Source organism: Camelus dromedarius, chromosome 15, assembly GCF_036321535.1.
Source record: "Camelus dromedarius isolate mCamDro1 chromosome 15, mCamDro1.pat, whole genome shotgun sequence".
In the NCBI taxonomy this organism is placed as follows: Eukaryota; Metazoa; Chordata; class Mammalia; order Artiodactyla; family Camelidae; genus Camelus; species Camelus dromedarius.
In genome coordinates this window covers 10922334-10935409 of record NC_087450.1, presented here as the reverse complement: position 1 = coordinate 10935409, position 13076 = coordinate 10922334, and the positions used below count along the sequence as shown (strand labels likewise).

The window sequence follows — 13076 nt, the reverse complement described above, 5'->3', positions numbered from 1 at the left end:
AGTTCAGAGCACAACAAAGGGCACAGTCAGGATTTGAATTCAAGTCACCAAACTGCAAAGTCTATGCTTCAATACAATACCCGCCTGCACCCCTTTGCTATACTAAGCCCATGGAGCCTTCCCCTGCCAAAATGATTTCCTAAATCCACCTGCTCTTGCAGACTGCCAAACATGTCCTTATATTGTCTTTTGTTTTAGTGATGTTTGTCCTCTGTGCTTCCTACAAACATGCAAAAATAATTTGGGGCATGGTTGTGTATGCACACGTGTTTTTGTGCATGTATGTACATGCATGTTCATGCAGGTGTATATCTGTGCATATGCACGTGTGTGCATGTGTTTGTGAGTGTATATATGTGTGAATGCATGCATGTGTACATATGTGGGTGTGCTTGTGCATGCATGAGTGTATATACGTATGAGCGAATGCACAAATGTATGTCAGTGTGTATGCCTGTACTTGTGTATGTGTGTGCATGTGCACAAGTGTACACGTGTGCATATGTGTTTATGCATGTGCTCACGTGTGCCCATGCTACACTTTAGGGACAACAGTTCCTGCTTGGTTGTTATGGGAACCACAGTTCTAAAAATATTAAACTGAATCCCACTCCATGTGGGCCAGAAAAACCAAAAGGGAGAGAGAGCTGAGTGACAGACACATCTGGGGATCCAGAGGTGAGGCAGAGAATCATGGGCCCAGGAAGAACTGGATAGACACAGACCAGCCAGAAGTGTGGTCTCACTCATGGGACCCCACGGCTTGGATCAGGGCCTCAGTCTTGCTTCTTCCCATCTCTCCCTCCTGATCCTTTCCCAGTTTCATGCTCTCCAACCACCTTCCTTCCTTCCTCTTCTCCTCCTTTCTCCCCCTTCTCTTTTTCCTTTCTCCTTTTAGGCCTTTAGGACTTTTTTTGGAGGGGCAACCATTCAACAAAATAATTAAGCACTTGAGTGTGCAGGGCAGAAGGCCTGGTGATATAGTGGCCACACATATGGATCAAACAAGGTCTTTGTCCTCGAAGGAGCTCAACAATGGGAGGATCTGGGTACTGCATGGGAGGAAGGGAGAAGACAGAGCAAAGGGAGAGATGACAGAGGAGGGTGGCTGGTAAGTTTGGATCAGATATGGAGGGCTTTAATTGTAATGTCTTTTTTTGTAAGAAGGTGGAAGCTGTGGTCAGTTTGGGATAAAACACTATGAATAACAGTTTAGAGAATTTACATCAGGAGTGCTGTGCAGTGTGAAATGGAAGGAGAGAGAATGGAGGCAGAGGGACTCCAGGAAGCAGTTCGGTGTACTGCAGGCTTGTCTCAAACAGGGCACAGAGGTTGGGGTGAAAAGGGGGGAAACAGCACTCTGGTTGTTCTGTCAAACCCTCCCTCATATCCCACCTCATCAAGATTCTTATTACTTGTCCCTGTCTCTCTAGGGTGAGAGTCAGGATTTGAGTGAGGGTGTTACTGATATGTGTGTCGAATTCTTCAGGTGCCCTGGAAAGGAAAAAAAGTTGGGAAGTATTTGAAAGGCCCAGCATATGGTAGGCACTCAGTAATACTTGCGAAAAAGTGGGTATGTGGATATGCACTGGTCTTGGAACTGGAAAGCCCAGGTTCAATGCTCTCTTCAATCTCTCATCATCTTTATGCCCTTAAGAAAATCCCCAAATTTCTTGGGCTTAAGTTTCCTCCCCTATACAATGAAGGATCAGAGAAGATGTTCCAGTAAGCTCCTTCCAACTCCACATGCTATTATGTGATTGTCATAACCAAAGTTTTTGTGTATGTGGAGGGGGTGGCATGGACTGAGGTGCTGGCAATAGGCACAGAGAGGATAAATGGCGAGAATATTTTAATAGAGGAATCAACATCTTCTGGCTTCAGTTTTCAGCGAAGTTATCAAATAAGCCAAAGTCCCTCCTGCTACAGAATGCATGGGCTGATTCACAAAATACAACAGACTTCTGAAATGCTTAGCTGAGCTTGCAAGAAAGGAAAGAAAATCTACATGGACCAAAACAAAGGAACTGAGACCAACAAATGTAAGCTTAAGATGTGCCATGACTAACCCCAGGAGGTATGGGGAAAGAAGCATGTTGCTTCTCTGTCCTGATCTGGGCCCTGGGTGGAGTAGGGGAGTTGCCTCTGAGAATTTGTAACTACGTGAGTTAGAATTTGAACTCACAACACCTGCATAGTACAAGAACCCTAACCCAAGAAATTAACGTAAAGATTGGTCTCCATCAGTTGATATTCCTGGAATGCCTGGCAGAAGCAAACACAAAACTGCTGGGGAGAAACATACTGTCAACCTGGGCCACAGAATATTACTGCCTAGGTAAATTCCCACTTCAGATGAGCTCACAAGCTAAAAATTACAGTACATAAACAGAAACAGTGTATCATGAATTAGAGTAGATAAGACCCTTTAGAACTTCAATAAGATCCAACAGGTCTGAGTGACAGCCTGGATTTAGGGGAGGGGGGTCAAAAATGAATCCCACAAAATAACTGTAGTTATTTAGGTAAATTGAGGGAACCAAACAAAAGATGGTCTTCATTGGCATAAGTTGGGTATATGGAAGGATGATTTGATTTTAGACAGAATGTATTTGAAATGGTGGTGGGACTACCATATGGAGATGTTCGTTAGAACCATGGGGCTTCAGCTGGAGTAGAGACAAAGCTGGCTGGCTTAGAAGTTATCTATATAGCAGTGATAGTTGAAAGCCTAGGAATTAATGTGCTCTCCAAGGACAATGTTGAAATGGGGAAGAAGAGGGCTCAGAACTAAGTCTGGAGAAATACCCACATTTTGAGGACCAGATGCGAAAGAGGAGCAAGTAAGGAAAATGAGCTCTCTGTTAGTTCCCGATTATGTTTGGATCCTGGGCTTGGGGTGGTTTTCTGATTGCTTTATTTAATTCTTTCCATCTCTGGCCTAACATTCTTTTCCCTCAAATTCCTAAGGGGAAGTTCTGGTAAATGAAGCTGTTTCCCTTGGGAGTAACAGGAGAGATTTATCAGCTGGAAGTTCTAGAACCAGGCAGGGCTCTGGTACCAGCACCACTACTAAGTCACTTCTTTGGGGTTCAGTCTTCTCATCAGTGATTTTAGGCCTCGGTGGGTGTGAGGACAAGGTGGGGCACAATACAGCTGACAGTAGTTAATGGGATGCTGCTGACAGAGGCAAGGGCGGGATGGTTAGACACCAACCACCTACAGCCTGTCTGCTCTTCTTCCTTTGTTCAGGTTGTGTCGTTTGGGACCAGTTGGTTGAAATCTGGGCCTTTATGCTTTTACCCTACTCCGCACGGAAGTTGGATGGTTCACGCCTATCAGTGAAAGTCACTTAAGTAGTAAAATAATGAGGCATCATCATCATAAGTCTCCATGAATCTACCACTTACCTGTTACAGTGCCAGATGGTCCATCATTTGAGCCTCACTATAGGGTTAAACACTGCCCTTCTGCTGCTCTATTAAATGCTAACTTTTCTAGAAGAGGTAATATTATTAGATACAAGGTACTGAACCACATGAAAGCACTTAACACTTGGGAGAAAGATGGGTGCTGACTTGACAATTTTGTCTCTGGTCAATTGGACTGCAGAGGTAGAGGGTGAGTACATCTGAGTGTGAAGGGATGAATTAGCCAAAGGATCAGAAGCTGGACTGAACTGGCATCCTCGGTCTGTAGGACTCTTAATTAAAGAATAGTTCCGCTCAGAAAAGAATGAAGCCCCCAGACAGGCTCTATCCTTTCCTTAGCAGAGAGGAGTTGTTGGGGAGGAGAGATGGGGTGCACAGCACAGTTTTAATGCTCCAATGTCTGCCCAAGATGGCCAGAAAGAGTAAAAGCCTTTGGGTTGGGAGTTTAGGGAGCAAAGGGGAGCAATTTTCACCCATTCCCCACCTTTCTCATCACAGGATCATACTTTCCTTATCACCCTTATAGCTCCACTCCCACAGAGTCATGGAGTGTTCACCTGGAAGGGAAGAGGGGCTGTGGCTGGCGCATGGCTAGACGGCAAACAGGCTGCTGTGGGAAGAGCAAATGATGAGGCTCTGTCAAGCACTCTCTCTTTGCTGGGCTTGGCTCTGCTCATCCAGGCTCTAGCTGATTGCTGAGTCCCTTTTGGCCCTAACAGCATGTGATTCTCATATAGATGCATAGGCACCGGCTGGAGCCTCTGTGATACCCAATACTCTGGGTGTTCCAAAACAGCACTGAAATACTGCAGTCTTCTTCTGCTGTCGCTACTGCCTGGAGCTCCCTCTAGTTGACAAATCTATTTCATCTCTTGGTAGGATGCCTTTTCAAACGATTAAGCTGAGGTGCCGCCATTCTGGGGTTGGGAAAAAAGCACCGGCTTTGGAGCCAGACAGATCTGAGTTTGGCGCTGTCTGTTCCTAGACGGGTTACCCAGCAAATTACCTACTTTGCTTCCTCGTGCTGCACTCAGGATTGTGAGGACCAAGAAGAGTAATATATGCACAGTGTTTAATACCTAAGCCTCTCAACCACTCTCAAGTTCCAGAAACACCTTGAATCCTTAGGTCAGCTGTGATTAAATTCATTCCTTAATTCAGTACCTATTTATTGAATGCCTACTACGTGCCAGAGTGCCTGACAGTAGGTGCGTAATGGCTCTATGAGCATGAGGATCTTCTTTCTCTTCTGGCACATACTCTCCTGTAGGAGTAATTGGGGGGGGGGGTGGGGGTAGGAAATGGTCAGGAGCTTGGATGGCAGATTCAGTAAGCTTTTAGCACAATAATTTTAATTGCAAAAATAAACAGTTTTGTCAACTGCTTGAGAGTAGCGTCTGCTTTACAAAAATTAACAACAACAAAAAGGAAATAACCCCAAAGCAAAACATTACAACCAATGGCTGCTGAAAACGACATTGCTGTACAAAATCCCGCGCGAGACCAGCTCGGCGCTGCCCCAGCCTATCTCTGGGGGGCTAGGAGAGGGCGTGGGGCGTGCGCCAGTTACAGAAGATTGTCAAGTCCCAAGGAAGTGCCTGCTCAGTGGGTGGCCTGAGAGAACTTCCCTCCAAAGCGCGGCTGACTCGGGAGATGGCACCCGGACCGCGGGAGCTGTCCACGGAGCTGGTGCTGAACGGGGAGTGTGCGGCGGGCGCTTCTAGGGAACTGGAAGCGGGACCAGAGGCCGGCCTCAGGGCGTGCCGGGAAGAAGTGGGAAGAGGAGCGGGGCGGTGGGGCGGGCCAGGTTTTCTTGTGCGCGCCGGGCGGCGGCGCCCCAATCTACAAACCCATTTCACTCTCACAGGGCAGCGAAGGAGAGGCCCAACGAGTAAAAGCCAAGGCCCTTGAGCCGCTCCTCGGCGCGCGCCTTCTGCTTGAGGTGCACCTTGCTGTGCCGTTTCTTTTCATCGCTGCGCGCGAAGCGGCGGCCGCACACGTCGCAGGCAAAGGGCTTCTCGCCCGTGTGGGTGCGCACGTGTGTGGTAAGGTGGTCGCTGCGGCTGAAGTTGCGGAGGCAGATGCGGCACTGGAAGGGCTTGTGGCCCGTGTGGATGCGCAGGTGGCGGTTGAGCTCGTCGGAGCGCGCAAAGCTGCGTACACAGCTCTCCACCGGGCAAGCAAAGGCCTTGGCGTGTGGCCGAGGGCAGAAGCAGCGTGCGCTGCACTTGCCGCCCCGGCGCCCCTTGCGCCGCGCCTTAGCTGGGGGTAATTGGGCCGGCGGCGGCGGTCCAGGAGGTTCAGGTACGTCACTGCTCCCGGGGATGTCCGCCACCAGAGGTTTCGGGAAGTCCGCCGCGGAGCTGCGGAGGCCCAGCGGGGAAAGCTGAGGCTGCGTACCATCTAGAAACTCTCCGCCTTCGCCGCTACTCCCTCCCTCCCCACTAGGAGGGGTCAGGAGCCCTGGGAGGCCCTCGGTCCCCTCCCCTAAGTCACCCGGAGCCAGCGGGAAAGCGTCGTAGGCCCCCGGGGTGTACAGTCTGCTGGCAGGGCCAGCCGTCAGCTCCGCGGGGCAGCTAATGGACAGCAGGTCTTCAATCTTGGTCCCTATCTGGGGGAAACGGGCCTCCGGGGCGGCCTGGTAGCCTCCCTGTGGCCCACAGCTCCCTGGAGCCCCTGCTGAGAGCAGCTCCCATGGAGCATAGGGACCTTTGAAGGCAGAGGCAGCGTCCAGCGCTGGAGAAGCCGGAGGAGCCCGGAGGCCTGGCTTGACGTCGGGTGGGGAGAGATGAGGCTCGTACAGGCACTGTGAGGGGACGCCTGCCGAGGGCGAGGCCTCCCAAAACGCCTCTGGGAAGGCTGCAGCGCCCAGATCCGGGGAGAAGAGGTCCGGCAGACCCGGCAGCAAGGCGTCGGGGCCTGCGGGAAAAGAGGCGTCCAGCGGAGAACGGGATGCTGCCGCCTCAGCACCCGGGAAAGGTGCCAGGCCTAGGATGCCCGACATGAGGTTGAAGAGTGCCTCCGGGTCGTGCGGGTGTTCGGGTACTGCCTGGATGAAGAAGCTACCACTGTAGCTGAGGCCAGGAGGGGGCGTGGGCGCAGGGCCTTCCAGGAAGCAGGAGTCGGCTAAGTCCCCCCCGGCGCCGCAGCTGCCCAAGGCCCAGCTCAAGAAGTCACCTGCTGAGGAGGGAGCAGGAATCAGCTCCGCGCACATCAAAAGTAGTGCCTCGGAGCCCACAGCCCCTACCCAAGAAGCTCTTAGTGCTCACTGACTGACACAAAGTGCCTTCTGCACATTTTGATCCAGCCGGAGACGGCATACGCCCCAAGATGCACATACAAACATGCACACGCAAAACACACGTGCACAGGCAAAAGGACGCCTTGATACAAGCACAGGTTCCTGCAGAGGCGCTGGCGGCCCTGTGGGGGTGGGATTGGGGGTGCGCACCACAGGACCCCCAAATCTCCTACCGCCCCTACCCCCACAGCTCCAGCGTCCCAGTCCCTGCTTGTTCTCAGGCACCGTGCGTCCCCGCACTGAGCCGCCGTCTGATCACCCCTAGCCGCTCTCTTACCTCCGGGATAGCCAGCGGCTGCGGGTGGGTCCCTGGCGGGCAGCCGGGGCAGTTCGGTGCTGGGTTCGGAGCAACAGCCCTCGGTGGACTTCACCAGGAGCGCGTCGGGGCCGGAAAACTCGCTAAGGTGGAGCATGGCTCGGAGGCGGCTGCGGGGCTCCAGGGGCCTCGCCCGCTGGGCTTGGGGGCGCGCGGATGGCAGGGAGGCCGGCAGTCGGGGCGCCCGGCGCCTCGCAGACACAGATGCCCAGGCTCCTGGCTCCGGGCTCTCACCTCTGGGAAAGGGGTAGGGGGAGCGAGGCTCCCTCGCTCGCCGGGACTGGCCTCGGGTGGCGGCTCCTCGCCTCTCCAAAGCGCAGCCGGGCTCCCCCAACCCGCGGCCCCCCCACTTATATAGCAGCGGTGGCGCTGGCTCAGGGCTTCCGACTCCCCGGGCCACTGCCATTTCGGGAGGCCCCGGCCCTGCCGCCGTGACGTAAATGCCCAAACATGGACACAGGATGTGTGCCGGGGACTCCCGAAAAGGAAAACTCGGCTGTGACGTCGTCGCCACCGCCGCCGCCGCCGGGCCCGCGCCGCTGCGTGCGCGCGCGCTCCCCGAGCGTGGAGCCCCGTGCGCGCCGGGGCCGCGCTGCGCCGTGTGGGGCCAGATACCCAGTAAGTGCCCTTCCCTGAAGACCTAGTGGACTTAGGATTCCACAGTTTGCGGTTTGAATCATCTCCCTGCCACCTACTAGCTGTCATTGAATCTCCCTGAGCGTCAGTTTCCTCACCTGTGAAATGGAGATATGTATATCTACTTCATAAATTTGCTGTAAAGAGAAACGGGGTTAGAGGATATGAAGTTCTAGGCACAGGGGCACTCAATAAACCATAGAGATTATTGCTGTTATGTATAATTTGCTCATATCTGTGTGCTTTTCATTTTCTTAATAGTTTTTTTTCAGTTTGTTCTGGAAAAAATAACTTACTTTAATTTAAAAGGACCATATCGTGAGAGAAAAAGTCAATTAAAACAGAAGTGTATATTCTAAATTGAAAAGTAAGTCTCTCTTTTCCCTACTCACCTCCCTCCTGAGGTAGCCACATCTACTTTCCCTGTGTATTCTTTCAGAAAAAAAATACCCGTATGCAAGCATACATACTGTCCTGCAATAGAATTTTCCCCTACTTACAATTGCTGAAAGATTGCTCCATGTCCAAACATAAAGTGCTTAGCCATTCTTTTCTAAGGCTGTATAGTACTCCACAGTAAGGGAGTTCAGTTTGTCCCCTATCCATTAGCATATAGGAAGTTTCTAACCTTTTGATTTTATTCACTTTGTTGTAGTCCTTGAGTACATAAATGTGAATGTGTCTTTGGGATAAATTCCAGCGAGTGTAATTCTGGATCAAAGAGTCTGTAAAATTTGGATAGACAAGTGGCAGTTGTCCTCCAGAAAAGTAGGGCCAATTCTTGCTCCCTCCTCCCTCACCCACAGGGTATGAGATGCTTCTGTAGTAGACTTTTTTTTTTTTTTTTTTTGCCTTCCTGTAAATGACTTATCCCAGGGATGTTGTCCCAGGAGCACAAATGGAATCCACAGGCTATATTTCCCTGGAATCAATTCCTGAAATAATTGGACTTCTGCAAAACTTAACAAATAAATTCCCTAAACTTTAAGGAGGCTATGGCTCTTGGCTGCAGAAGGCCAGTCATCTCCAGCAAAGAAGCCTGCCTACTCTCCTAATCTCATCTCTCTTCTGCTGTGGTTTCCCCTCTGTGTTATTATCTCATCTTTTTAAAATTTTTGTTTTACTATGTGTTAAAGTTCACTTAACTCCTTTCTGGAACCAAATTAGGGGGTTAAATAAATAAATGGGAAAGGATGTTTTTCTTTATGAAAACAACAATTCTCGGGACTCTGGGTGCCAGAAGGGAGGGAGGGCAGGGCTGGGATTCCCTCCTCCTACTCGACTTTCCCAGGAGTGGGAATAAAGCCATTCAGGGATGATGGGCTAGACCAACGTATCTCCCAGCCTGCCCTTCCCTCCGGTACTCTCCTTTTCAAGGGAGAATGCCAAGGATGCCCAAATCCCACCAAATTTTCAGGCCTTTCACCCTATATTCATTATCCAAACATTCACTCATTCAATTTATCAATGTTCATTAATTCACTATTTATTCCTTAAGTGCCTACTGTGGGCCAGAAGGTAGATTCTGGTTTTTATTCCACCCATCTCCATCCCTATCTGCACTATCCTCCACACCCCACAACAGCCCTGCCAGTGTGTGTGTTTACAGAATGTGCCATCACATAATCACCTATAAAATACATGCTGAAACACTTGCACTCATTTTCTTGTGTCTGGAAATCGTGCACGTGCAGCATGACCTAGCAAATGCCACGGATATAGTTTTATGTTACCAGCAAGCATGTTTCCACGTAGGAAATGCAGAAACCCAACACATGTCTGTTAAGAACAGACACACAGGGCACTATTTCTTTTATCCTCTATTTCAGACCCTGGGTTTCATTTTAAAACAAATGTATTGCCACGGCCAGCTGAGCCCACACCAGACGCACAGGGCACACATGTCTCAACTCCATGCTGGCATCTTGCTGCCTGGGAGGGAGGGGGAGTGGAGGAGTTTGGCTAGGCCAGTGTCCAGGGCGCCCCAGGTTGCCCCGTCGGGCCAGATTGGCCAGCCCCAGGTTCTCCGTCCCTCTGCTGTTCCTCCCTCTGCCACAGCATTCCTCTCCCTTCTTAGTCATGGATAATTCCCCTACTCCATTGGCAAGTTTCCAGGCTATCGCTGCTCTCTGCCAAGGGCCGTTGGGCTAGGTCTCTGTTAAGACAAAAGGTCCAACTTCCTCTTGTTTAAGGCCAGGCCTGGAGGCATTGCTGGGGAGGGAGGAGTGAATAGGAGAGGCGATGGGGAACACAGCTCCCCGTGTGGGCTGGCCCAAATTCCTACCCCCCACCACTCACCTCCAGCAGTCACAGGCGTACACAATGGGCGGTTACCTCTGGAGGGCAGTTGCGTCTGCATTTGGTTCCTTGAGGAGGAGGGAATACAGAGGGGAAATAGGCGTTTTGTATCCTTTCCCAGCTCAGCTCCTCTTACTCCCAAATTTTAACAGCTTAAAAAGAGATTCTGGGCCCAGATAGAGTAAAGGTCTTTGGGTGGGCATGGAAAAGAGAGGCGCTTAGAGCTATGAGCTCCACTTTAATTCACACTTCAAATATGAAAACACTAATTTCCACACAAGGAAAGTGAGAAATCACATACATTGAGCACTCTACAAACATCATTTAACCATTGCAAAAGTTCTATGGAATAAGGAACTGAAGACCCATTTCACAGATTAGGAAACAGACTTGAAAATGTTAAATATCTTGCTCAAGGCCACACTTCTGTTCAGTGGTGGGACTGAGAGTCAAGCCCAGGCCAACCTACTCCACCAGATAATTTAGGAAAAGATCATTCACTTTACAAAAGGATTTGCTTTAAGAATGGCTTTAGGTGGAGAATCTTCCTCTAGCCTTTCAAATGGGGTAAGATGTGCAAACTCCATCTGGCTGGTGCCCTTTCCTGCAAGAATTCCCTGGAGTGACTGCCATTAGGAACACTGTGGGTCACATCAGACACGTGCTGAGGAGGACAGCATCCCTTGGGAGTCAGTGCAGAAATTGGTGGCGGTGGTGGTGGTGGTGGTGTGTGACCTTGGGGAGGGTGAGAGGAAATTTCTGATTTCCATGGAAAAAAATGAGAGAAGGAGAGTTTAATTCCTAAGCAAGCACTGAATAGACAATTCCTGAATGAATTAGTGAATGAACAAACTCATTCATCAGATGTTCACTGAGCCCAGCCCCATGCCCGGTGCTGCACAGGCCCTTTGGATACTGAGGCTGGGGCTGAGGCTGATGTCACAGTGGATGAGACTGGAAGGTCTGGATCCAGGGAGGGAGGAGAGGAGAGGGATCAGAAGTACGCTTCCCTTTTCTCCCTTCTGGGAAGGGCCCAGCCCCTGCCATCATTCTGATAATGCTGCAGTCTCCTCCCCAACTCCCCACCTTGATCTTTCTGCTCTAAATATCATTGTGTTCAAATAATAGTGTGTATTTTAAAAGACTCCAAGAAGACAGCTGCCTCAGAGTATTAATCATGAAGAGGCCAGCACTCAGTCTCCATGGCGACTCCTGACAGGATGCTGAGGAGCAGCTCCACGTCCCACTTCCCGGGGCCATGGAGATGCAGGGACACAGCAGCTCTCACGCTTGTCTCTCCCCTCTTCCTCTCCTTTCTTCTTCTCTTCCACCCCCTCTTTTTTTCTTTTCCTGAAGGATTTGTTTAAAAGCAGGGACAAAGGCGAGATCCAGCCATCAGACTAACAAGGAATAAAGCCATCGAGGCTGCAACAGAGATGATGTTTGCCCCCAACTGCCACCTCTGCCATATCCAACTCTCCTCCCCAAGACCCCTGTGCTGCCCCTAGGCTTCACTGATCACGAGGCCAGAAGGAGGCCAGAAGGAGACAAAGGGGTGGGTGGCAAAGGACCCACCACCAGGGTCCTTCTCTGTCCCCCCCAACCCCAAACCATGTTCAGTTGTTGGTTTATGCTTTGGGTTCCACTATTGTTATTTTTTTCAATGGCTCTAAAAGTAACATAGGCTCATTGGGAAAAGACAAACATGTTAAAATTTATAATGCAAAAAAATAGAAGTATCTCTCCCAATTCTATACCCAAATATATACAATTAAAAAGTTTCAGGTTGGTTTCTATAGATTTTTCTTCATGTGTATTCATTCAGCATGATCTATTCAAACATAGCTTCGTTTATCATCATCATTATTTATACCAATGGTATCATACTATATATACTTCTATAACTAACTTAATATTGTACCTTGAATAGTTTTTCTTTTCCCCCTATTATGGTACAGATTAATCTATAGTGTTATTAACAATTGCTCCAGAGTATGCCATCATGTAGTCATACCTAATATTTTAACTTGATAGCTTCGATTTTCTCACTATTATGAAGAATCTGGCTATGTCTAGCCTTTTGTGTGTCCTTGGTGCGCTGATGGGGGTAATAATGATACAGTATGCTAGCTAACATTTGTATACCACTTACTATGGGCACTGTTTACTACATATTGAGAGATTTACATACACTTAACCGTTTAATCCTCACAACAGCTTGCTAAGTACTATTACTGTCTCATAGATGTTTCATAGATGGGGAAATTGAAGCGTGAGGAGGTTAAGAAACTTGCCCAAGTTTATAAGGTTAGGTTTAATGTTGGTGCCAGGATTTGAACCTACAGCATAACCATAGAATAGATTCCCAAAATTAGAACTCCTAAGTCAAAGGTACAAATATTTAAAATTGCAGTATGTGTTGTCAAATCTTCCTCTAAAAAGATTGTTCCAATGTGGGGATCAGGCAGCTGCATATGAGGGCCAACTGGTGAGCAGAGAGAGGTACCCCAGCGACATTTTAACTTGTATTGTAAAAATTATCAGTAAGGACAAGAAACTTTTCACAGGGCCTTGATATTTCTTTTTCTGTGATCTGGGGGCCTAACGCCTCCACCAAAGACGTCAGTGGGAGCCTTCCCCATGCTCCTTCAGCCCCACAGTGGGCACTGGAGATGAGGCTGTTATGGCATGGACTGGCTTGGGGCATGGGGTACCAGGCTTCAGCACCCTCCTTATTTTTGTTCTTTCTAGTTTGGGTCATGAAGGAATTGGAGAAGAGAACAAAATGGCTGCAAATTATTCAGGAAGAGCTTCTTAGATTCTTCCAAGGCAGCTTCTAAGCAGTTTTCCTACAGGAGAGAGAGAGATTATTCTTTCTCTTATCTTCCATTCTACATTCCTCCTTGGGCAAAATCAATATTGGACAGAGCTGATCACAGAAGAGGTGTGACTAAGATGGGTTCTAGGAGGGTCAGAGGCAGGGGGATGGACAGAAGGATATCTGCGTGCTGCTACCCACCCTGTATTTGGAATCTGCCTCCCACACAACCCTTTGTCTCTAAGCCTGGGTCTCCCTTCACGGGCAGTAATGGAC

The 13076-nt window shown here is 49.4% G+C and overlaps 1 protein-coding gene across 2 annotated transcripts; it reads right to left on the bottom strand.

Annotated features, from left to right (window-relative positions):
- Positions 1–4761: 4761 nt before the first annotated feature.
- On the bottom strand, positions 4762–7616 carry EGR4 (early growth response 4). Of its 2 annotated transcripts, none has more exons than XM_031467283.1 (2): positions 7010–7616; positions 4762–6608 (listed from the first exon to the last, which is right to left on the bottom strand). In XM_031467283.1, the coding sequence occupies exons 1-2, from the start codon at positions 7452–7454 to the stop codon at positions 5293–5295; spliced, it is 1761 nt and encodes a 586-aa protein (XP_031323143.1). In that variant the 5' UTR covers positions 7455–7616; the 3' UTR covers positions 4762–5292. The 2 variants fall into 2 exon arrangements, with proteins under 2 accessions (XP_031323143.1, XP_031323142.1); XM_031467282.2 differs by having other exon boundaries at positions 4762–6611; positions 7010–7564.
- Between the last annotated feature and the right edge of the window lie 5460 nt (positions 7617–13076).

Bases quoted from the DNA above. Each gene is read 5' to 3' on its own strand.
- EGR4 (XM_031467282.2), bottom strand. From the start codon at position 7,454: ATGGCAGTGGCCCGGGGAGTCGGAAGCCCTGAGCCAGCGCCACCGCTG. The intron at 6,612-7,009 runs GTAAGAGAGCGG...CTCCCTCCTCAG, and splicing joins AGCCGCTGGCTATCCCGGAG to CAGGTGACTTCTTGAGCTGG.